This window comes from Felis catus, chromosome A1, assembly GCF_018350175.1.
Source record: "Felis catus isolate Fca126 chromosome A1, F.catus_Fca126_mat1.0, whole genome shotgun sequence".
NCBI lineage: Eukaryota > Metazoa > Chordata > Mammalia > Carnivora > Felidae > Felis > Felis catus.
This window is the reverse complement of record NC_058368.1, coordinates 109,599,883-109,625,692: the sequence shown is the minus strand read 5'-3', so window position 1 is coordinate 109,625,692 and position 25,810 is coordinate 109,599,883. Positions and strand designations below refer to the sequence as shown.

The 25,810-nt window shown below is 38.1% G+C and overlaps 1 protein-coding gene across 3 annotated transcripts in view; it reads left to right on the top strand.

Annotated features, from left to right (window-relative positions):
* AFF4 (AF4/FMR2 family member 4) overlaps nt 1-25,810 on the top strand; it is a 99,658-nt gene that overhangs the window by 64,214 nt on the left and 9,634 nt on the right. For all 3 annotated transcript variants that reach the window (XM_045058857.1, XM_023255091.2, XM_011282068.4), the window contains 14 exons: nt 4,147-4,183; nt 5,923-5,971; nt 8,327-8,381; nt 8,824-8,861; nt 9,504-9,666; nt 10,285-11,202; nt 15,850-15,938; nt 16,545-16,785; nt 21,615-21,709; nt 22,137-22,200; nt 22,318-22,454; nt 22,715-22,786; nt 23,908-24,001; nt 25,049-25,092. In XM_045058857.1, coding sequence (XP_044914792.1) covers nt 4,147-4,183; nt 5,923-5,971; nt 8,327-8,381; nt 8,824-8,861; nt 9,504-9,666; nt 10,285-11,202; nt 15,850-15,938; nt 16,545-16,785; nt 21,615-21,709; nt 22,137-22,200; nt 22,318-22,454; nt 22,715-22,786; nt 23,908-24,001; nt 25,049-25,092 — 2,096 coding nt within the window. The remainder of the gene's footprint in view (nt 1-4,146; nt 4,184-5,922; nt 5,972-8,326; nt 8,382-8,823; nt 8,862-9,503; nt 9,667-10,284; nt 11,203-15,849; nt 15,939-16,544; nt 16,786-21,614; nt 21,710-22,136; nt 22,201-22,317; nt 22,455-22,714; nt 22,787-23,907; nt 24,002-25,048; nt 25,093-25,810) is intronic.

Here is a 25,810-nt window from a genome sequence, read left to right as displayed (position 1 = left end):
TGGGTGGAAGTGCCAGTGATTCTAGTCGTCTTTTTGTTAGATTCTTTTCCAGTTATTAAATTACTTGAAGAGCTACTTTTTTGTGCATCAAAGAAAGATATAACAGAGACAGTATAAATCCTAAAGTATAATGTAAGTAATTTATCTCCCTCCCTCCTCCTTTTTTTATGGGGCATACAGTACTCCTGAATCTTTTACACTAACACAGAAGCTTGTATTTTTTGCACTAACAAAAAAATTCACTGGTTGTTTCATGACATAAGTTACCTCACATAAAAATGAGTTACGCCCCTTCCCCCAGCCTCCTTCCTCAGCCTGTATCCCTCCCTCCTTCAAGTCCCCAGTTTAAAAAAAAAATTTTTTTTTTTTACATTTATTTATTTTTGAGAGACAGGACACAAGTCGGGGAGGGGCAGAGAGAGAATGAGACACAGAATCCAAAGCAGGCTCCAGGCTCTAACTGTCAGCACAGAGACTGACACGGGGCTCAAATTCACAAACCGTGAGACCATGACCTGAGCCGAAGTCGGATGCTCAACCGACTGAGCCACCCAGGCACCCCTCAGATTTTACTAAACAGATGTGGTTTATGTGTATTAAATGTTCTTTAATGTAATCTATAAAGCCTGCGTGCTATATGATACAGGTTTTCATGTCTTGAGTCTCATTTCTCTTGAGTTTCATTTCTCACTACCCTTCTGTACTTTTTCCTCTTGTGGACTGCCTTTAAGTCCTTTACACTACCAGTGCTCCCTATCTTTTCTGGCCTTTACATGCTGTTCTCTCTACCCTGTACACTTACCTTTCCCAGTTTACTTCCTACCTACACTTCACATCCCAACCTGAACGGTACTTGCTCAGAGAAGCCTTTGTTCATTTTCCTGGCTAGATCTGTGTGTGTGTGTCTCTCTCTCTTTCTCCCTTTCTCACTCACATTCATTCACATGCTGTCTCTCTCCCACACACACACACACACACACACACACACACACACACACACACACACAATTATAAGCTCTTAAATAATACTGTGTATGTTATTTACCTTTCATTGCACTTCTTACAATTGCCATTTTACCTTTATTTACATGAATAGTTGCAGAGATAGTCATTAACATTTTTCAGAAGAGTGTTAAGCTCCATGAGTAGAAGGCCTTTGTGTTTTTTTCCTCTTCACTTTGTTTTCCAGTACTTAGACATATGAATGGATATCGTGTGTGTCAAAGAGTTTGAGTTTAATCCCTAGAAAAAACAAAGAGCCATTGAAGGCCCTACGAAAAAAAGTAGTGATGACTCATACTAGGGTTTGGGCTTCAGAAAGGTTGACTGGAGACTATAGTTGAGTGAAGGAGAAAGGTTAGAGCTAGAAAGTTCCATTAAATGGCCTTTGTAGATGAAAAAATGTGAGGACCTGAAGTCTTTGCAGCGTAGATGAAGATGAGATGGTGTGCATTTAGTAGATGTTATGGGGACAGAATCCACTAGACTTTGAAGATCAGTAGACTGACTATTGTCAGCGGTGTTAGGGAAAGGAGTGAGAGATTACTTGAAAGTTTGGGCTATTAACATTTAGGCTCTTTACCAGGTAAATGAGTATAAGATAATTGGCAATTGAAAGGGGTGGAGGATTATTTGTATCTGCAACATAATTCACAGGGGTGACCTTGGTCACTGCTCTATTGGCAGGTTTTTTAGTAGCTTTATTGAAATATAATCCACATGCCATGCTTTTCTCCCATTTAAAGTGTACAGTTAAATGGTTTTGAATATATTTACAGACTTATGCAGCCATCACAATGGTGAATTTTAGAGCATTTTGATCATCTCAAAAAGAAACACCCTGTTTATCTATTACCACTTCCCTCTGTCTCCTTCTCAGCCCTATGAAACCACTCATCTACTCTCTGTCTCTATAGATTTCCTTTTTTCTGAACATTTCATGTAAATGGAATCATACCATATGTGGTCTTTTGCAAGATTCTTTAACTTAGGATAATGTTTTCGAGGTTCTTCCAAGGTATAGAATATATCAGTACTTCATTTCCATTTGTGGCCAAATATTCCATTGTATGGTTATATATCACATTTTACTTATAAACTCATCAGCTGATGAACATTTGAGTTGTTTTAAGCTTTGGGCTTTTGTGAATAATGGTGCTGTAAACATTTGTGTAGAAGTTTCTGGGGGGACATAATGTTTCTTTTCACTTGGTTATATACCTAGGAGTAGAATTGCAAGGTCAAATGGCAACTGTATGCTTCATCATTTAAGGAACTTTCAGAATGTTTTCCAAAGCTAGCTGAGCCAGTTTACATTCCTACTAGGCTTTCATTTTTCTCTGCATCCTTGTCGATACTTGCTGTTATCTGTTTTTGATCCTAGTCATCCTAGTAGGTGTGAAGTATTACCTCATTGTGTGTTTGATTTGCATTTTCCCCATGACAAACGATGTCAGACAACATGTTTTCATGTGTTTATTGACCATTTGTATGTGCTTATTAACCATTTTTATATCTTCCTTGTAGAATTGTCTGTTCAGATGCTTTGCACATTTTTTTCATTGGGCTGTCTTTATCATTGAATTGTAAGAGCTCTTTATATATTGTAGATAGCAGTCTCTTATCAGATACATAATTGCACATATTTTCTCCCATTCTGTGGGTTGTTTTTTTATTTTCTTGATAGAGTTGTTCTTTGAAGTACAGAAGTTTTTAATTTTGCTGAAATCCAATTTCTCTATTTGTTTCTTTTGTGTTTTTGATGTTTTTGGTGTCATATGTAAGAGTTCTTTGCCAAATCCAAGGTCATTAAGCTTTGGCTCTAAGTTTTCTAAGAGTTTTGTAGTTTGAGCTCTTACATTTAGTTCTTTGATCCATTTTGAGTTATTTTTTTTTTATATTGGCTGAGTTAAGCATCCAACTTCATTTTTTTGCTTATGGCTAGTCCGTTGTCCTAACATCATTTGCTGAAAAGACTGTCATTTCCCTTATAGATGGTCTTGGAATACTTGTTGAAAATCATTTGACCATAGGTGTAGGTTTACAGTATTATTTTTAACAACAAAACTGTATTTTAGCATTCATACTATGTGGATTTCTCTTTCACAGGTAATTCTGTCATTAAAGCAAGATTGTGCTCATTTTTAAGTGGGCTTTTAGGGATGTTTGTGTAATTTTAATACTATGTTGTGTTCCAAAGACTTAACCTAGAAAAATGCACAATTTCCATGTGTGAAAAAGGTTTTCTGATTATGAAAGTTGAGTTTGGAAAGGCATGTTTCTTTCACTGACAGTGAGATTTTGGCTTTCTTTTTACTGGTGCTTCCTGAGTGCCAGACATTGTACTAGTGTATGGCTTACAGAGTGGTATATGACAGTCTTTTCCTCAAGTTGCTAATTGTGTGTAAAATATTGGGAGTGGGAAAAGGAAGGCAATATAGTGACATGTGAATGACTGTGTGAGGTTTTTAGTTCATAAAAGTGGTATCTTTTGACTCTATATAGGTTGTACAGCTGTTTTTACTCTAGTGTAGGTTTTTAGTATTACTTTTTTTTTTTATAATTTTTTTTTTCCAACGTTTATTTATTTTTGGGACAGAGAGAGACAGAGCATGAACGGGCGAGGGGCAGAGAGAGAGGGAGACACAGAATCGGCAACAGGCCCCAGGCTCCGAGCCATCAGCCCAGAGCCTGACGCGGGGCTCTAACTCACGGACCGCGAGATCGTGACCTGGCTGAAGTCGGACGCTCAACCGACTGCGCCATTCAGGCGCCCCAGTATTACTTTTTTTTAATTAAACATTTTAAGACCAAGAATCTTAAATGGAAATAATTTGCTTTCCCGAAGCTCTAAATTATGATATGAGCACCATGGATGCTGCTGAAAAGAAATGAATAATAAAGGTAGACTATTAGGTAGCTTGATGTTTTTTGTGTTCAGCTCTGGGAGAGTTCATTACTGACCAGAACAATTGCTGAGGCTGATCAGATGGGATCATTAAATTCTTTGTGTTTTTTCTTTTATGCATTCTTAGGAACTCAACAGGATCTTTCATTGAATTATCTGGAATTGAATAGTTTAGTTTAAAGCATTTTTTACTAATGAACCCTTCTCTTAATATCACTATATAATTTTGTGTCCCTTAGGAATCTCAGCAGTCCAATTTTGGCCCTGGAGAACAAAGTGAGTATTTCTTTTCTTCTTGGTTTTCATGTTAAGCTGTTAATTGAGCATTCATTTCTCCAGGTCACATCATATATTGGTTTTATAATTCCTTCACGTGTCTTATCCCAGTTTTTATTATTTGATAGTTTGTAATGAGTTAAACTGAATCTTGGTATACTTAAAAAATGAAAAATTATAGAGGCGCCTGGGTGGCTCAGTCGTTGAGCACCCGGTTCTTGATTTCAGCTCAGGTCATGATCTCACAGTTCGTGGGATCGAACCCCACTTTAGGCTGTGTGCTGACAGCATGGATCCTGCTTAGGATTCTCTCTCTCCCCCCTCTCTCTGTTCCTCCCCCCAAAATAAATCAACATTTTTTAAAATGAAGAATTATAGATCCTTGGAGATCAAATTGACTAAGTATTTCTTGAGGTAATAAGTTAAAAGTTCATGAATTCAGTTTGATGGACACCTCATAAACCCAAGAGCATTCCTCTCTCTTTCTCTATCTTTCACGAAGATAGTTGGTTCTGTGACAGTTACACTATATGCAAGGGAAAGGGTCATTGTCACTTATTGTAGTTCTTCTCTGCCTACGTCTGTATTTATCCTTCCCGGGTCTTTAGGTCTGGGACGAACATCTTCTCTGTGTTACAGAATCCCCCTCTACCTCCTGTCTTTTTGTTTCTGAGAAGAACTTGAGGGGATGATAGCCTTAGGGAATTTAAATGTGATCCCAAGAGATGATGGTTATGTGAATTAATGAGTGGTAAGGCCAGGAACCTTATGAATGTCTGGGCTTCCTCATATAGCTCTATAATAAAATAAATGGTTTTGCCAAGAACAGTAACTTCTTTAATAAGGTAGATTTACATTGGTAATCAGTTTTGGGATGTAAAAATGTGGAACTTTTTGATGCTTAGTTTGTTGTCTTTAGAGGTCTTAAAGCAAAGAGACGAAACTATGGAGGATATTCCTTTTTAACGTTAGCAAACTTTATTTGTATGTCCACTTCTTGGTTTTACCTTAAACTATAGTTATAAGAATCTTTATCACTATTTAAAGATATGAAGAAAATAGCCCTAGGCCAGAAAGTTTACATTTTCTCTCTTAACAACTTTTCAGAATGTCTCCTCCTTAGTTCTGTCCTCTTCCCCCTATAACTCAGTATTTGGCACATGAGATCATAAGTGTTGCACATACTCTTTATTACCTATATTTTTCACTTAATTTATTTTAGAGCTGTGTCTATATCAGTATAAATTCTTGCTCATTCTTTTAACATTAGCTCATTCTTTTTAACATTAAAATTGTGTATTTTATGATAATACCATTTATTTAACTATTCTCCTCTCGATAGATGTTTGTTTCCAGTTTTTGCTGTTACAAAACATATTATGATAAACATCTGTGTTTCAGTGTGTGCTTATGTATTTTTCCAGATATACCTGTAAGGAAAAATTTTTTTCATTATAATTGCTACGAAAGTGGATATGTGCATTTACAGTATCAGTAAAGATAGTATTGCCAGATTGCCTGCCAAAAAGATTGTATGGGTTTATAGTTGGACAAGCAGCATTGGAGCTTACCTGTTTCCACCAGTATCTTGTATTATTGGACTCTAAAGTGTTGCCAGTTTGGTGGAGGAAGAATTCTAAATGTTTTGATTTACATTTCTTTGAAGGTATACTGATACATATTTTACAATCTAAATAGCCACACTGTAGTTGCTAATTTCTGCATTCTCTTTGTTCTAGAAAGATACAATCCTTCTTCTAAAACTTCAAATGGACACCAGTCTAAATCGTAAGTTTATTGCTTAATAAGTTTATCCGTTTTGCTAAAAGTCTATGTGTAGTGTCTGCATACCAGAACACTTAGAAATGTGTCCTTAATCTTTTAAGGAAGGGGTATGCAAATGTTTATGTAAAGGGCCAGATAGTGAATTATTTTAGGATTTAGGGGCTAGATGGCTTTTGTCCCAACCAGCTCTGCCATTGTGGCATGAAAGCAAATATAGACTCTGAGTGTCGTTGTGTTCCAATAAAACTTTTTTACAAAACAAGTAGTAGTCTTTATTTGACTTGTGGGCCATAGTTTGCCTTCCCCTCCTCTGAGATTACAGATTTTTCTCATCTCTTAGAGATGTGTGTATTTGTGTTTGTGTGTAGGTTGATAGTTTTTAATAAAGAAGACCAAAAAATACAGGATTCTTCTTCATAAGCCCTCCATTTAACTGCTATATGTAGAATATTAAATCAGCATAGTTTGTACTATATTTGTTTTCCTACTTCTTTAGTAGAACCAGGAATATATATCAAAATGTAATCAGGCTAGTATATTGGGTGATAATAAATTCCAGCTTCAAAAGTGAACTCCTGAATTCCTGAGACCACAAGTTAACTCCATGATTAAAACAAAATTCTAAAGAAATGGTGGCCACAGTGCTAGCTTTCTAAACTACAACATACAGTCTTCATAACCTCAGCCTCTTCAGCTGAACAGGGGAAGAACTGAGTGAGAATAACTTATGTGAAATGCAACAAGTCCCCCTCACTGTTAAAGAATTCAAATTATATTCATATTTATCATACTTATTCATATGCAAAGAATTGATAAGGGCCTACCATATATGTGTGTATTACTTGTTGCTGAGAGAGCGAAAGCATGCAGGACCTTGAGCAGTCTGGTAAAAGCTTTGACATATCCGCATGTGTGAGCAGGTTCATTGAGCTGCCATTATTAAATCATAAGGGCTGAGAGAATTCAGAGCAAGTACATTTCCTTATAGGATGTCATTCATAGACATGCACCAAGCCCTTGTCCAAAAGAAAACTCTTTTTTTCTGTCCCGCTTAACCAGGCCAGCCTTAAAACATTTTTCATAATTCTGTAATTATCTGGGTACTTTGTTTCAAGGTGATCTCTTATATGATAATCTGAATTTGGGGTCAGATTTAGAAACTCAGGTGAAGTTTTTGAGGGGAAAGTATTAATAGTTGCTGAAGTGAAAGAAGATTTCCTTCCCACTGATTGGAGAGTGTCATGAAATTTTAAGAAGAAAGGTAATGGAACTGCTGGTAATGAGATATTAAACATTTTTCTAGTCGTAGTTTTCCCTAAGCTTTGTATTAATTTTTGCTCTTCTGTAAAAAGGCAAGGAGTGTTTTGTGGGTCATTACTCAGATTTTTAATTTTAATTATGATTTTTTGGCCTTAAGGAAAAAAAAATTTTAATGTTTATTTTTGAGAGAGAGAGAGAGAAACAGAGTGCAGGCAGGGGAGGGTGAGAGAGAGACACACGCAGAATCCGAAGCAGGCTCCAGGCTCTGAGCTGTTAGCACAGAGCCTACTGCAGGGCTCGAACCCACAAATGTGAGATCACGACCTGAGCCAAAGTCGGATGGTTAACTGAGCCACCCAGGAGCCTCTAGGCAATTTTAAATTTGTAATTTTACTTTGAAAAGTGAATTTCAGAAATTGTCAGTTCATGTTTTTTTAATTGATTTGAATTTTGATGAAGGAGGGTTTGGAACCTGGAATTTGTTTTTAATTCATACACTGTCATTTCTATTTTACAGGTAAGGTTTTTATCCAAAATTGTTACTTTTCCAGAGGGCATTCTTCTTTCATAGCAAGACATTTATGAACTAGCACTTTGATTTAGTGTTCTGGTTTTCACAGTTACCTAGTTGTATGAATCTCTTTGTGATACATGAGGGACAGTGAAAGAGAATTGGTGATATTTTCATTTTATCTTCCTTCTTTTTAGGAGTTATATCTCTCTAGTGGACTGTTGAGTATGAGTATGGTAATTTGATTTAATATGAATGAGTGTGTGTGTATGTAATTAGAGAAAAATAGAGAAAACAAGTAGAGAGAAGTTGTAGAATGTGGTTTATTTAATTAGAAAAGAAGGATATGCATTTTACTTATGGAAAAGTGAGAGCTTGTGAAAATGTTAAATTCCTACTTTTCTCACTTTGTACTCTGGATGTGAACCAAAACAGAGTAAAATTTACTGGTTCTTTTCTTTGTTTTTTAATTAAATCTTTGGCTACCACAGTGATTATTTCTAGAATGATTAGTAAATATTTAATACTCTGGTGTGCCATGATAAACTGTTACAAAAATACTAATTCTTTCTGCATTTTCCCTTTAGTATGTTAAAAGATGACTTAAAACTAAGCAGCAGTGAAGACAGCGATGGGGAGCAGGTATGTCTACTGCTTTATGAGTTTGCCAGTTTCATACACTGTGTGTTTTCATTGTATTTTATAAGAATTATGGTTGAATGATATATTTATGAGCCATTTATTTAAAAGAAGTTCCTTACTGCTTTCTGACAGTGTAATGTTGTTTTTCTGCTCTGTCTTTAAATCTCCATTTTTTTTAATTGGCTCTTCTTTAATAGTTACGGTGGATCAGAACTTCCTCATGAAGCATAAGATTGTTGACAAGAACTATTAACAAATCTTTTCATCTTAGCCCGGTAATTAGTTATTCTTTAGGTAAAAACATTATGTCCTAAATGTTAGGTAAACATTGATGCATACATTAGAACTGCTAGTGTTCCTGTTAAGAGTTCAAATATTGTTCACATTAAGCAGATAGAGTGTTGTTTATTCATTCACAGATTTCCTCTCGTTTTACTTTTAGGATTGTGATAAGACAATGCCAAGGAGTACACCAGGAAGGTATGTATCCTTTTATTTTGTTTTATTTGTAGAGGTGGGAATTACCTGATAGAATTGTAGTGTTATAGTAATTGACCTTACATGGGCACCTGGGTGGCTCAGTCAGGTAAGCGACTGACTTCGGCTCAGGTCATGAGCTCGGCTCACAGTTCATGAGTTGGAACCCCGTGTCCAGCTCTGTGCTGACAGCTCAGAGCCTGGAGCTTGCTTCAGATTCTGTGTCTCCCTCTCTCTCTGTCCCTCCCCTGCTCACGCTCTCCCTCTCTGTCTCTCTCAAAAATAAATAAACATTAAAAAAAAAATTGACCTTACACAGTAAATATTACTGTGGTGGTGATTGTACAATCGTGTAAATTAACTAAATATCATCAGATTGTAAACTTAACATGAATGAATTCTGTGGTATGTAAATCATACCTCAAGAAAACCGTTTCTAAAAGGTAAGTACCAGTGGCTGAGCAGCATATTAGAAACTTTTTATGAAGTATTTATTTCATTTATAAATAAAGTTCTGGATTCATAGAATTGTAACAGTATAACAGTAAACATTTTATAAAGTTGGTTTTCAGATTTGGATGTTTTCCTGTTGTCATTGTGGAAAAAAAACCAAACTTTCTCATTTATATGTTTTCTTTCTTTTAGTAACTCTGAACCTTCACACCATAATAGTGAAGGAGCAGATAACTCCAGGGATGATTCTAGCAGCCACAGTGGATCTGAAAGCAGCTCTGGATCTGACTCTGAGAGTGAAAGTAGTTCCAGTGACAGTGAGGCAAATGAGCCATCCCAGAGTGCATCTCCTGAGGTGAGAGGGAGACAGGGGTACCACCTTCCATGGGTCTCTCATGGCCTCTGTTGATGGCCATTTAAGACTTGATTCAAATCTAGGTGGCTAGATTTGGCCACTGGGTGGCTCAGTCATTAAGGATTTGACTTTAGGTCACGTTATGATCTCAGGGTTTCTCAGTTCAAGTCCTGTATCAGGTGAGCTCCAGCCCTACTTCGAGTGAGCCCAACCTCTCCCTCCCCCCCCCCGCCCCGTCCCCTCTCTCTCTCTCAGCCCCTTGCTTACTTGTGCCCTCTGTCTTTCAAAAAAAAAAAAAAAAAAAGAGTCAGATATAAAAAGTGAAGGAAAGAAGGTTAAGAAATTGAACTGTGTATCTTGGAGGAACCTTCGATACTTCAGTGTCCTTGTTACTTGAATAAATGTTTGGTCTAGATTAGGAATTTTATCTTTGAAGTTGGGTTCCTGACAGGAATCTTTAATGTTTAAAGGCCGTTTGTAACATTAAGCTTATCTCCTCATTCAAGTGATGAGAGCTCTGATAGTCAATATTCAGCCCTTTGCTTTAGTTCAATCAAAAGTATGAAAAACAGATGGCTCTGTGCTCTTAGACATTGTATTTTTGTTTCTGTTTTTCAGCCTGAACCACCACCAACAAACAAATGGCAACTTGATAATTGGTTGAATAAAGTGAACCCACATAAAGTGTCACCAGCTTCTTCTGTGGACAGTAACATCCCCTCATCTCAAGGCTATAAAAAGGAAGGCCGAGAACAGGGCACCGGGAATAGCTACACTGATCCAGGGGGGCCTAAAGAAACAAGTTCTGCTACTCCTGGACGAGACTCCAAGACTGTCCAAAAGGGATCAGAAAGTGGGCGCGGGAGGCAGAAGTCCCCTGCACAGAGTGACAGTACAACACAGAGGCGAACTGTAGGCAAAAAACAACCCAAAAAGGCTGAGAAGGCAGCTGCTGAAGAGCCCCGGGGAGGCCTGAAGATAGAAAGTGAAACCCCTGTAGACATGGCTACCAGCATGCCTTCCAGCAGACACAAAGCAGCCACCAAAGGCTCAAGGAAACCCAATATAAAAAAGGAGTCCAAATCTTCCCCTCGACCTTCTGCAGAAAAAAAGAAATACAAGTCAACGAGTAAATCTTCCCAGAAATCAAGGGAAATCATAGAAACAGATACCTCATCCTCAGATTCGGATGAAAGCGAGAGCCTTCCTCCTTCCTCACAAACTCCTAAGTACCCTGAGAGTAACAGGACTCCCGTGAAACCCTCCTCAGTGGAGGAAGAAGATAGCTTTTTTCGGCAACGAATGTTCTCTCCTATGGAAGAGAAGGAACTTCTTTCACCCCTCAGTGAGCCTGATGACAGGTATCCACTTATTGTGAAGATTGACCTGAATCTCTTGACCAGAATACCAGGAAAGCCTTACAAAGAAACAGAGCCACCCAAGGGGGAAAAGAAAAATGTGCCAGAAAAGCACACAAGAGAGGCTCAGAAACAAGCCTCAGAAAAAGTTTCCAACAAAGGCAAGAGGAAACATAAGGTTTGTAAAGGGTTTTTGTTGTTGTTTTGTTTTTAAACATCAGAACCTGAAATGCAGTGGAAATCTCGGTAAGCCAGAAAATACCTAGTTGAGTTATAGCTGTGAGAGAAAATAGAGGGGAAGCCCAAGACGCAAGTGAAACTACAGACAGGACAGTCCTTCAGGACCACTGTGCCTCTGCCTGGCTCCTTTAATGAAGCAGGATAGTTTCTGATCAAGTAAGAAATGAGCCAGTGCTTCTGTTCAGAGTATGTACTGGTCTGCGTATAGTTGAGAGTGAAGCAGGGATTGCAAACAGGCCTTCACAACATTGTTAAAATTTTGATTTTAAATGTCTTTAGTTGGGATATATATTTTCCAGGTTGTCACGTTCTCTTTAAAAAAAATTTTTTTTTTAATGTTTATGTATATTTGAGAGAGAAAGAGAGCAGGGGAGGGGTAGAGAGAGAGGGAGACACAGAATCTGAAGCAGGCTCCCGGCTCTGAGCTGTCCACACAGAGCCCGAAGCAGAGCCCAAACTCCCAAACCACGAGATCATGACTTGAGCAGAAGTTGGACGCTTAACCAACTGAGCCATCCAGGTGCCCCCAGGCTGTCACATTCTGTTAGACCCAGACCAAGTCACACTCTTTACTAATTCCAGATAAAAAATGGGCTCATCAATTTTGGACAAATTCTTAAGAATTTCACCAATCCTCTGTACATACCTGTGCCCCAGCTTTTTTTTTTTCCTTTTCGACCACCCATGTCTGCAGGTTTAAAACTAAGCACATCTGCTGGCACATGGCCAACTCTTGTCCTTAAAGTCTTTTGTGATAATTTGGATTTAGAGATGATGCTGAGTATATAATGTCAGCCTTTTTAAACTGAGGAAATGTGAAAACTCACAGATGTCTTTGATTGGAGGATAATGACATGTAATGAAAAGAGCTGAACAACTTATGAGTATAGACAGATTCTTTGGGGAAAAAACCAACTTGATCTTTCAGGTCTAGTGAGACATTTTTAGAGGAAAGAAAATCTTAATGATTTATATTAAAAAAATTTCTTTTGAATGTTTATTTATTTTTGAGAGAGAGAGGGAGGGAGGGACAGAGAGAGGGAGACACAGTATTGGAAGTAGGTTCCAGGCTCTCAGCTGTCAGCACAGAGCCCCACACGGGGCTGGAGCCCACAAACAGTGAGATCATGACCTGAGCCAAAGTCAGACGCTCAACTGACTGAGCCACCCAGGCTCAGGTAGAGCCACCCAGTCTACCAGGTAGACTCAGAGCAAAACCCCAATCCCAGTTGACCGTGGCAGTCTCACATCAGAGGATAGAAAGAATAAAGCATTTTTTAAAATGAGTGAACTGGAGGTTTTTCCTCTGTTTTTTTTTCTTAAAACCACGGTACAGAAGTGCAGATGATGATACATATTTGGACAAACTAGAATAATACCCTTTTTTTAATCTTCAAAAATATATGATTTATAAAAATATGAATTTCTAGAAAAATGAAGCTTACTGTTTTCAGTGTTGTAGCTAATGAGTTTCCATTATTGTAGTATAGGGAAGCTTTTTAGACCAGTAAGTTTAGGGCTGCTGCCCCTGTAGAGCTGCAACCTCAGATTGCTGGACTTGGGATTTAATTCATAGAATTACATGAAATAAGAGCTTATAAATAAATGATGGACTCTGCTCTTTAGGAGACTAAGGTGCTTCTTATGGAACTAAAAAATGGTCCTTTTATGCTTAAAAAGTATTACATGTTATGAGATTTGATATAATATAGAGATAGAATATGTAATGTCCTTTTTACTCTTGTTTGAAATTCTACAATATATAACTTACAACAAAATCCCCTTCTTCTAAATTTTTTTTTTTCAACGTTTATTTATTTTTGGGACAGAGAGAGACAGAGCATGAACGGGCGAGGGGCAGAGAGAGAGGGAGACACAGAATCGGAAACAGGCTCCAGGCTCTGAGCCATCAGCCCAGAGCCCGACGCGGGGCTCGAACTCACGGACCGCGAGATCGTGACCTGGCTGAAGTCGGACGCTTAACCGACTGCACCACCCAGGCGCCCCAAAATCCCCTTCTTCTAAAAGAAATTCTCCATACTCCTCCCCTTCCCCACATCTCATTGGCATGTTATATTCCTCCCAAGTTTTGGTTTTTTGGTTGTTTTTTTTTTAAGAGAGCAGGGGAGGGGCAGAGAGAGGGGGAGAGCGTCTTAAGCAGGCTTCATGCTCAGCACATAGCCCAACACGAGGCTCAATCTCATGACCCTGAGATCATAACCTGAGCTGAAGTCAGAAGTCAGATGCTGACTGAGCCACCTGGGAGCCCCCCCAAGTTTTTTTATATCAATACCTGTAAGTCAGATTTTGATTTTATAAAATCAGAATCAAGTTAGGAAACTTAGTAATGGTTTTTTGTGTGTCCTGACTTTGGTAAAATTGTCAGGGGTAGTTTCTGAAGATAAATCAGATGGTACTGAGAGGAGTCCCAGCTAAGAGTAATGATGGATTTAGATTATTTTTCTCATGTTTTTTTGTTTGGTTTTGTTTTTTTTTTTAATTTTTGTTTTTAACGTTTATTTATTTTTGAGACAGAGAGAGACAGAGCATGAACGGGGGAGGATCAGAGAGGGAGACACAGAATCTGAAACAGGCTCCAGGCTCTGAGCTGTCAGCACAGAGCCCGACACGGGGCTCGAACTCACGGACTGCGAGATTATGACCCGAGCCGAAGTCGGCCGCTCAACCAACTGAGCCACCCAGGCGCTCCTGTTTTGTTTTGTTTTTAATGTTTATTTATTTTTGATAGAGAGAGACACAGTGCAAGCGTGGGAGGGGCAGAGAGAGGGAGACACAGAATGCGAAGCAGGCTCCAGGCTCTTGAGCTGTCAACACAGAGCCCCATGCGGGGCTTGAACTCCTAGGCTGTGAGATCATGATCTGGGCTGAAGCTGACCGCTCAACCTACTGACCCACCCAGATGCCCCTGGTTTTGTCTTGTTTTTAATGTTCATTTATTTTTGAGAGATAGCATGTGTGCGAGCAGGGGAGGAGGGGCGCAGAGAGAGAGAGACAGAGGATACGAAGCAGGCTCCACACTGACAACAGAGAGCCACACATTGGGGCTCAAACTCATAAACAAGAGATCATGACCCAAGGCAAAGTTGGACACTTAACCAACTGAACCACCCAGGCGCCCCCTCGTGTTTTTATGTGTCCACTTTCAATCTTTTGTGTAAGGGAACAGATTTCTTTGTTACAGTAGAATGTTTGCAATCTTGGGCCCTGATACTTGAAGCAGTAAGAAAATTTACAATCACTCAGGAAAGTAGCTTTGGTAATTATAGATAGGCTAATAGCTTTTGTTTTAGCAAAAAGAGTCTTTCAAAATCATCAGGCTTGGCTATAATAAAAAATATGGACAGTAGCAAGTATTGGCAGAGATGTGGAGGAGTTAGAATTTTATATGGTGCTGGTGGGAATATAAAATGATGTGTAGCCACTTTGGAACACAGTTTCAGCAGTTCCTCAAAAAGTTAAAGGTAGTGTTACTTAATTTTTTTTAATTTTAATTTTTTAATGTTTATTTTTGAGAGAGAGACAGAGTGCAAGCAGAAGAGGAGGGGAGAGAGAGAGAGAGAGAGAGAGAGAGAGAGAGAGAGAGAGAGATACAGAATCTGAAGCAGACTCCAGGCTCTGAACTGTCAGTACAGAGCCCGACGCGGGGCTTGAACCCACGAAATGTGAGATCATGACCCAAGCCGAAGTCGGATACTTAATCGGCTGAGCCACCCAGGCACCCCAGTGTTACTTTATGACCCCAAAATTCCAATCCATTCCACTTAAGTATATACCCAAGAGAAAAGAAAACATGTCTACCCCCAAATTTATACTTGAATGTTCACAGGAGTATTGTTTGTATTAGCCAAGAAGTGGAGACAACTCAAATGGCCATTAAGTGATGAATGGGTAGATAAAATGTGGTATATGCATACAATGGAGTATATTCAGGTATGAAAACAAATGAAGTGCTGATAGATGCTAAAGCATGGATGAACTTTAAAAATATACTAAGTGACAGGAGGCAGACACAAAAGACCACATATATGATTCCATTTATATAAAATGTCTAGAATAGGCAAATCTATAAAGATGAAATACATAGATCATCGATTATTAGAGTCTGGGAGTGAAGGGAATGGGGGGAATGCCTGCTATAGGGTAGAGGGGTCTTTGAGATGTTGAAAATGTTCTAGAATTATTTGTGGTAAGGTTGTACACTTCTGTGAATATACTAAAAGTCATTGAATTGTGTAGTTTTAAAGAGTGGATTTTATTGTATGTGAGTTATATCTCAATTATAATTTCATTCTTCCTGCAAAATCATTAGGATAAAAAGATGTCATCTCAAGACTCTATAGGAAATGTATTTCAGTATTTGGGCTCTGTTTATCTAAATAGGAGACTTCTCCACCTTGAAACTCAGTTTATTTAGCATGGCTTACATGAATTTTTTCACTTCTTATTTCTTTTCTTTTTGAAACTTACCAGGGATGAACTATTTGAGGGTGACTTGTACTGGAAACTGAAATTAGGTGAATAAAAATCAAATGTAGTAGTTGCTTTTTTCCTATTTTTCATCCAGAATGAAGATGATAACCGAGCCAATGACAGCAAGAAACCCAAAACAGAGGACAAGAATTCAGCAGGTCACAAGCCATCCAGCAACAGAGAGTATGTCCCCCAAACATGTTACATGTGTGTTAATATGTGTATGTCATTTGCTGTTGTGTACTTCCTGATGTGCTCTTAGAATGTTCCTTTTAGTAAGTATATGTCCTATCCATGCATATGTATACATATACCAGCTAGTGGGAGATTTTATTTTTAGCTAATTGGGTCAGAAAGTTTTTAAGATTCAGTCTGTTCTTCTTTCTTTAGTGGAGTAGGGTTGAATATAGGCTAAGAATTAAACTAAAGTGTTCCCACTTTCTGGCTAAATGACAAGCTTAACTGTAACTTGCAAGAGACCAATTTCTAACTTAGGAACTTATTAATATCTTCATCGTTCATCTTCTCATTTATGTAATCAGTATTTATTGAATACTTGCTGTGTGGCAGGCCCAGATTTAAGCGCTGGGTGTACAACCAGAGGGTGGAAAACACGTGAGATGGCCTGTCCTCATGAAATGTACACTTTTATTTTGTTTTATAGAAATCATGTGTTTTAATTAACTCAGGGAAAAATAAATTTGTCTTGAAAGCAGACAGAGAAATAGAAAAAAATCCATCATGGCTACATGACTGTGGAGAAATAAGGGCATTTGTTTGGTTTGGCAGGTCAACTAAGCAAAATGCTGCAAAAGAAAAGGATTTGTTGCCTTCTCCTGCTGGACCTGTTCCTTCAAAAGATCCAAAAACAGAGCATGGCTCTCGGAAGAGGACTATTAGTCAGTCATCTTCTTTAAAGTCAAGTAATAACAGCAACAAGGAGAATAGTGGCAGCAGCAAAAACAGTTCCTCCACATCAAAGCAGAAGAAGACTGAAGGGAAGACTTCCAGTAGCTCTAAGGAGGTCAAGGTAAGCCACTAGAGGCCTGAGCCTTTTGAAAACCAATCCCATTGCCATAGGAATTCTCCAAGGTGACATTGTACTTTGAAAATCTTGTAAACCTCTCCTTAAACTTGTAGGCCTATGTGTTTTCATCTCAAAATGTCATAATCTTGATAATGAACGTATGCAGTGATCTCAGACCATGAAAGCAATAAGTCACCTGCCAACATGCATATTAATTAAGACAAACGCTTAATTGGAAAAGTTGGTTTTGGAAGAAAGTAGCTGATTATGATCTAATTATAAATCACTCTATTAGCTATGATCGATTGTGTATAGTTTGGAATTGGCTTTGGATTTTTTAGAATTAGATTTTACAAGCAAGTTATATTACATAAAGTGATAAGGCAACTAATTTGGCTTTGATTCATGAAGGAAATTCTTCAGGTAAATTAGCATTGGAACTATTCCTAGAGCATGATCATAACATAGTGCTTTTTTTTTTTTTAAGTTTATTTTGAGAGAGAGAGAGAGTAAGTGCAAGTGAGGGAGGTGCAGAGAGAGAATCCCAAAGAGGCTCTGCACTGACAGTGGGGGCCCACATGAGATCTTGACCTGAGCAGAGTCAGATGCTTAACCGATTGAGCCACCCAGGTGCCCAATAGGGGAATATTCTTAATGTTCATGGATGGAGAATTGGATCATAGATAGAAGCTTTCTCAAGGCTATACCTTATTAGAATCTTACCCTCAGTTTTTTTACAAGGTTATTTGCATTACTTTCTGAACTGTTTTGATTGGGAGCAAACTCTGACAAAATTAAGAAAATACCTTGATTTTTTTTCTTAATGTTTATTTCTTCTTGAGAGAGAGAGAGAAACAGAGTGTGAGCAGGGGAGGGGCAGAGAGAGTGGAAGACACAGAATCCAAAGCAGACTCCAGGCCTGAGCTATCAGCACAGAGCCCGATGCAGGGCTCGAACTCACGAACTGCGAGATCATGACCTGAGCTGAAGTAGGATGCTCAACCAACTAAGCCACCCAGGCGCCCCCAAATACATAGATTTTTAAGAATATAGTTCACTGGATTGTTGTTTGTGACTTGAGTAGGCAAAGGTTTGAGAGTTGAAAAAATTGCATTAAAAGTAGTTACTCGTGCTTATTAAATGTAGTAGTTAAGTCTTTGAAATTGAGGTAATTTTAATTGTGAACAACATCTGAAATTGAGATATACAGAAGGCTTTTTCCGCAGTTGGACACCCTTCTGTAATGGTTTAGAGTATAAGTCCTAGTGTCCTTAAGGGACCTGACTGTCCTCTTGACCTCCTTCACCATCCCACTTCTGTATCAACTTGCTGACTGGCTCTTTTTCTATTTTCCATCCTTTAGTTGTAGGATTTGAGGTCTGTATGCTTATTTCTTGAAACCTCTTACCTCTCTCTTTTTAAATGTACTCTTTAAGTGAGCTCACCCACTCATATGGCTTTTGTGATCTCATAGGTAAAAACTCTTATGTCTTCTTTGTTGATTTGTCAGGTCCTTGAAAGCAGGGATTTGTATCTTATTTTGTGTTTTCTCCATTGTTTAACTTACTGGGTAATCAGGAAATATTTGTTGGATCAAGTGTAGTTATTTGGTATTCTGTTGTTGGTGACAAAATATAAAATATAGGCCCTGACCACTTTGATTCCAACACCTTAGGGCATTTTTAACAGTTATTAAAATCGTTAATGTTAGTCTTGGCAATTTCCAATTTAGGCAATTATATATGGGTTTATTAAAGAACACTCTATAGGCACATCTGGAGGACTCACTCGGTTAAGCTTCTGACTTCAGCTCAGGTGATGATCTCATGGTTCGTGGGTTCAAGCCCCGCATCAGGCTCTGTGCTGACAACTCATAGCCTGGAGCCTGCTTTGGATTCTGTGTCTCCCTCTCTCTATGCCCTTCCTCTGTCTGTGCTCTCTTTCAATCTCAAAAATAAATAAACATTAAAAAAAATTTTTTTAATAAAAAGAATCTGTAATTTAGTTAGAAAATGTACTTTTTCTTGTTATCACTTTAAGAATAGATAATATGGAAAAACAAAATTACATATAATTTTTGTGTTTCTACATATTTGTTCCTGTTATCAAATATTTGAAATATGTTGGCATAAAGTTGTTGATTACAATCTCTCATGCTTTTGGTATTTGTAACATCTCTTATATTTCTCTTTTGTTCTTGATATTAGTTCTCTATGCCATTTCTTTTTTTTTTTTCCCCTTGATTAGTGTCATCAGAGGCTTATTAGTTTTACTTGTCTTTTCAAAAAAGAGCCTTTGTTTTTGTTGGTTCTCTGTGGTTTACTTTTTATTTCTATTTTGTTAATTTTTAGTCTATGATTTCCTTGCTTTTTGTTTTGCTGTTCTGTTTACTGAGGGTTTGTTTTTTTTTTTTAAGTTTATTTATTTTGAGAGAGAGAGCACAAGCAGAGGAGCAGAGAGAGAGGGAAAGAGAGAATCCCAAGCAGGCCCTCCTCCCCCTGTCAGCTCGGAGCCCAATGCTGGGCTCGAACTCATGAACCGTGAGGTCAAGACCTGAGCCGAAACCAAGAGTTAGATGCTTTATTGACTGAGCTACCCAGGCTCCCTCTGTTTACTTTTTTTTTTTTTTTAAATATTTATTTTTGAGAGAGAGAGAGAGAGACACAGACAGAGTATGTGTGGGGGAGGGGCAGAGAGAGAAGGAGACACAGAATCTGAAGCAGGCTCCAGGCTCTGAGCTGTCAGCACAGAGCCTGACATGGGGCTTGAACTCACGGACTGCGAGATCATGACCTGAGCCAAAGTCAGACGCTTAACCAACTGAGCCACTCAGATGCCCCTCTGTTCACTGACTTTTAAAGATGGAAACTTAGCTCATTAATTTTTAAATTAAGTTTAAGCCTTTTTTCTTTCTCTAACATAAGCAGTTAAGCTATATATTTTCCTTTAACTACTGTATATGTGCATCCTAGAAGATATGGAATGATTTTATAACTCAGTTTAAAATTTTTTTAATTTCCAGTGTGATTTCATCTTTGACACTAGAGTTCTTTAAAAGTGGATTAATCCAAACATATGGAGATTTGCTGGTTATCATCTGGTTAGTGTTGCTACATTAATTGCATTGGGGCTGGAAAATTGTCTGCATGGTAGCAGTCTTTTGAAATTTGTTAAGATCTGCTTTATGAGAGGGATGCCCGGGGGCTCAGTTGGCTAAACGTCTGACTTCAGCTTAATTCATGATCTCAAAGTTCGTGAGTTTGAGCCCTGTTTCAGGCTCTCTGCTGTTAGGGTGGAGCCTGCCTCAGATCTCTCTCCCTCTCTCTCTGCCCCTGTCCTACTTGTGCACTTGCTCTCTTTCAAAAATGTAAACATTAAAAAAAAAAGATTTGCTTTATGAGAGTATAGTATATGGTAGATTTTTGTACTGTTCTGTATTTACTAGAAAAGAATGTCTATTCTGCATATATTGTGGACAAGGAATCTGTGTAATTCACATTGATTAATCCTGTTTCCAGAACTTCTTTATGTTGATATTTTGGTCATTTTGTCCTCTTGTTCCTTTTTCCACAAACTTATAAGATTTGTTTATTTCTTCTAGTTCTGCCAGGTTTTTTTGAGTTGAGATACATCATCATATATCATCATCACCATAATGATTATTTTAATTCTTTGAGGTGCATGCTGTATTGGGTAGAACTGAAAAGCTATTATCATTTAAGAAAAAAAAAATGGTTAGGTTATATGGTTCATTTTCAGTAGATTTTTAAGCACAAGCGGTAAAATTATATATTAATTGGGTTTACTAATGTTGGAACATTCATCCATTTGTAGGATAAATTCTACTTATTTATCTACTTATCTATCTACTTATTAACTTATTATGTTTTATTATGGAAAAATGTGTATAGGGAAGTAGTTGGGAAGACAGGATCAAAGGCCCCGCATAAAGGGCTATATTGATAGAGGGTAGAATAAAGTTAAGAAGCCTAGACTTGTAAAATGGGACTGCTTCAGGGGCGCCTGGTGGCTCAGTCACTTAAGCATCTTACTCCTGATTTCGGCTCAGTTCATGATCTCAGGGTCATGAGTTCGAGCCCTGCGTGGGCTCTGCACTGACAGTACAGAGATCCTACTTGGGATTCTCTGTCTCCCCCTCTCTCTGCCCCTCCCCTGCTCACGCACACCACTCTGTCTCTCCCTCTCCCTCTCTCTCAAAATATAACTAAAATAAACATAAAAAAAAAAAACTCTGAAAAATAAATAAAATAAAATGTGACAGATCTGGATTCCGGGAATGCCACTTAAAAGCTGTTTGAACTTGGGTGAGTTACCCTCCTTGACACTGCTTTTTATTGTGTCCCAGTAGCAATACACATTCCATAAGGTTGTTGAAATCTTAATGACTGGCCTAAGTACTTAGTGCCTGGTAAGTAGTAAGCACATAGTAAATGTTAGATGATATATTATTGCTGTTTTCAGTGACCAGTAATTATCAGTAAATTTTGTCTTAAGCACTACTACTATTTTGATAGTAGGTTTGTGTCTTCCTTATGTTTCAACAAGTGTCTAGTTCAGTCATTGCCTGGTAATAGTAGACTTTGCTATTAGAATGAGTGTTTTTGTTTATATAAAGTGGACCCATTCTGTTAAAAAGGACTTTTACTTTGTGAAATTGTAAATGATTATAACAAAGAAATTAATTACTGACAGCAGTGGAATTTTTTGTACTTTTTACTAGTGGCTCAAGAAATACTTCCAGTTTAACTTTAATCACCTCAGAATTTTCAACATACGTATTTTTTCAACATTATATATTTTTTTTTGGTTAGGAAAAGGCTCCAAATAGCTCTTCTAACTGTCCTTCCTCTACACCAACTCCTGATGCCTCTAAGCCTCGGAGAACGAAGCTTGCCTTTGACGACAGGTGAGATAAATGTTTCTTATGCTTTGGAGAAATCATTCCAGTCAGCGTGTAAGAAACTTGTTTAAAATCCTATCAGTGACCAGAAGAATTCATACTTGTGTTGTAATCCACAGAACATTTAGATTTTGATTCGAAAGGCATCTGTTCATTCTGAATCTTTCAAACAACTTGGATAAATTAGTATCTAATACTAGGGAGCTTGATTTCTGTTTCCCTAAGTAGAAAATCTGCCATGAGTTGGCCGAAACGATTCATGCTCCTAACCCAAGAAAAGCATTTGTCAGAAAAACCTGAATTGGATGTTTAGTAGGAGGTCATGTTCTTTACTTGGGGACATGAAAACTGAGGGATGCTAGAGACTAAAATGGAAAGTATTACCTTACAAAAATATTTACTGTTTCATTTACTATAAAAATTTACATTGCAGAAATTATTCAGCAGACCATTATTTACAAGAAGCAAAAAAGCTGAAGCACAATGCAGATGCATTGGTATGTAAACATTCTCACATTTATTTAAGTTAATCAAATTAATTTAAATCTTCATTTGTGGTTTGCTCTCATAGTACATCAGTGTATTTCTCATTACCTTTATTCTCCTTTCTTCAGTCTGATAGGTTTGAGAAAGCTGTATACTATCTTGATGCTGTGGTATCTTTCATTGAATGTGGGAATGCATTAGAGAAAAATGCTCAGGAATCCAAATCCCCATTCCCTATGTATTCAGAGACAGTGGAGCTCATCAAGTAAGTGGGAAAATTTGCTGCCACGTCATTGGCAATAGTATTTCTTTGGTTCATCTTGGAAGGGGCTGATGTAGCTGTATACAGTAAAGCTAAAGAGGATGCTTAATCCTTTATTGTTCTTGGATACAGAGAATTAGATACTTCAGGGGGTATTTTTGCCTTTATTGAAGTTGGGTTCTAATGTTCTGAGGACCAAGGAAGTCATTAGATAAAGGGGAATATTATGTTTTGTGTCATCTGTTTGTTGTTTTAACTCACAGGTACACTATGAAGCTAAAGAATTACTTGGCACCTGATGCTACAGCTGCAGATAAAAGGCTCACAGTACTTTGGTAGGTGTTGGGTTCCAGCCTCTGCTAGATGACAGGCGGTTCCAGAGCAATTATGCTGTTATGCCCTTCGGAAAGTTATCCTTGAATCGACCTTTTGTAACCCACTCATAAATCTCAATGGGTCAAGTAGAAAATAACTCAAAATCCCTACGGAAAGATTTAACTTGTTGTCAGTCTCTGATCCATTGCCCTCCTGGCAAATCCTTGGTAGAGTAGAACTCTCCTTGTCTCACATCGTCCCTTTTCCAAGCGCTTCTTTTGGTATCCTCTCTTGTTACTCAACATATCATATACCTTTCCTTAGGGAGCAAATGTTTAGCTTGCTCAGAATAAAGAATGTGGCTTGTTGGCTTGCTCCCAGGGAGATATTACCAATTTGTTTGTTAAAAGCATTTACTTTACCTGGCACTGGGCTTAATAGCTAGGAATGTAGTGTGGATAAAGTAGCACAGTCTTCTTTGTCATGGAGTCTGGTGCCTAGTGTCAGGAGACGGAAATTAAATAATCACACAAGTACATGAATTCAGTACTTGGAAAGAAAAGTATATATAAGAGAATAGGGTGTAGGGACACGTTATCTTCAGGTAGAGGGGACATGTGCAAGAGGTGTGTGGTGGAAGGAAACAGGAAACTATCAAGGAACTAAAAAGACCAGTGAGAAGTGAAAGTGACTAGAGCGGTAGGCATTGGTGACCGTGCAGGGCTTTGGTCAGCCATAGTAAGGCTTACCTGCGTTGCAGCAGAATTGTACTATGCATAGTGGAGTTCCCTGGTTTTTGTTGTTTAGTATGAGATATTTATAATTTGATCTAGAGATTCTGCTCCTCAGTGATTTTTTTAATGCATGTGTTGTAATGACATGTTGGTGTCTCATGGGTGAGGTTTTGATTTTTGAATGTCAGCAAACAGGAGACTAGTCCTCAGTCTCTTCCCCTCCTTGAGGTGTGTACCATAAAGAGCGCATCTTCCAGTTTTGCTTCAGGGTTAGTGTCGTTGACACTTATGCCATGGTCTGTTCACATTAGCCAGTCCTGCGCTCTTGCACGATACAAAAGTTGTCTGTGCAGATATAGCCAGAGTCTGCTGTGCTGGTAAATAAGCTGCCCTTTTCCATTGGCCAGCCTGCGATGCCAGTCTTTGCTGTACCTGAGGCTGTTCAAACTGAAGAAGGAAAATGCTCTGAAGTACTCAAAGACACTGACAGAGCACCTGAAGGTAAGTGTGAAAAAGAGGATGGTCCATGTTCTAGGACACAAAATTTGTAAAGTCTCCTATCCCAACCCCAAAAGTGCCTTCATGTCTTGCCTGCCACAGCAAGGGTAGAGCTACTTACTGTCGGTGAACTTTCAAATAGGTTTGAGATTTCTTAAAAAGTTTTTAAATCTGGGGCGCCTGGGTGGCGCAGTCGGTTAAGCGTCCGGCTTCAGCCAGGTCACGATCTCGCGGTCCGTGAGTTCGAGCCCCGCGTCAGGCTCTCGGCTGATGGCTCGGAGCCTGGAGCCTGTTTCCGATTCTGTGTCTCCCTCTCTCTCTGCCCCTACCCTGTTCATGCTCTGTCTCTCTCTCTGTCCCCAAAATAAATAAAAACGTTGAAAAAAAAATTAAAAAAAAAAGTTTTAAAATCTACATATATCTGATTGTAGAACCTATGTAGCCATATGCAATAGCACTTACTAACAGTTCAGGGGATGTAGCCTCTTTTTATAATGAAACCTAATTTATACATTGCAAATGGTATTCTGTTTTACTGCCACCCTTCCTTACACTGTTACATTTGTTTCCTAAACTGTCTATGTTTTTTCCTGCCAGCACCACATAAATCTTCTTAAAATCCTGCCCTGGTTCTGAGTTGGAACCCTTCAGTAGCTTACTGTTGCTTTCAAGGTCAGGCCCAAGCTTTTTACCCTGACCTCAAAGTCATCGAGGTCTCTTTCTCATTCCTTATCTAAACCTCTGCTCCAGAGAAACTGTGGGTTACATCCATTCACTTTCATGCAGCCTTTGCATATAGTATGACTACCCCTCTTCTCTGAGTATTCTCTCCAAGTCTTTCAGAACCCCCAGCTCTCACCTAAGTATTGTCTTTCTGTTGCACATTTACACACACATACATTCTCTCTCTTGCTCTTACATTTTAGGTTCTTAAATTTGTAAAGATTCTTAAGGTCAGTTCTGGCCCAGTGCTTTTGAATATCTGTAGTACTTCAGAATTTGTGGTTTGTTTTTTTTTTTTTAATTAAATACATTTTATTTTTTCCACAGAATTCTTACAATAATTCTCAAGCACCATCACCTGGCTTGGGAAGGTAGGTAAATTTTATTCTATAAAGTATTTTTTGTGACACAATTATTTATTTTTGTTTGTAAAAGTGGAATGGGTGGTAAGGTCTAATTTCCAAAAATGGAAAGATGACAATTCTTTAAAAACTACAACTATTTCTAATAAAGTATTTTTTAAAGTTTTCATTTTTCTGTTTATTTTTACTAAGTTGAAAATATGATAATGAGCATAATCTTAGAAAGAGTAGAGAAGGGGATATTTCACCTGGAGAAATCTTGAGTTTTTTTAATAGCACCTCAGTCCTTCTCATAGTTTAATTTCCACACCTACTTGGGTTTTTATCACGATAGGATTATTGTGGCTTTTCCTCCCTTCCTGTGTCACCCCCACCAAAAGGAGGCAAATTGCCATGAAAGCTTTTTTTGTGTGTAAGTTTACTTAGTTATTATTTTTATCTTAACTTTCTGTCTTTGCCCTTGTGTATTTTCTTAATCAAATTTCTAGTGCTAAAAGTGAAGATAAAAATATTCTTAACAAATAGCTTCCCCCCCCCAACTTTTGTTTGATTTTCCTTTTTTTTTTTTTAAAGGTCTTTGGCATTTCCACAAATTTTAGTACTGCTGAAATGTACCTGTCAGAGTTCAACATGTGTTTCCTGAGAAAGATTTAATTGACAGGAAGCTTGAAATAATTGTAGTTGATTGAGAAATCTGTACCTCTTTGTCAGCTTTGAATAACTTGTT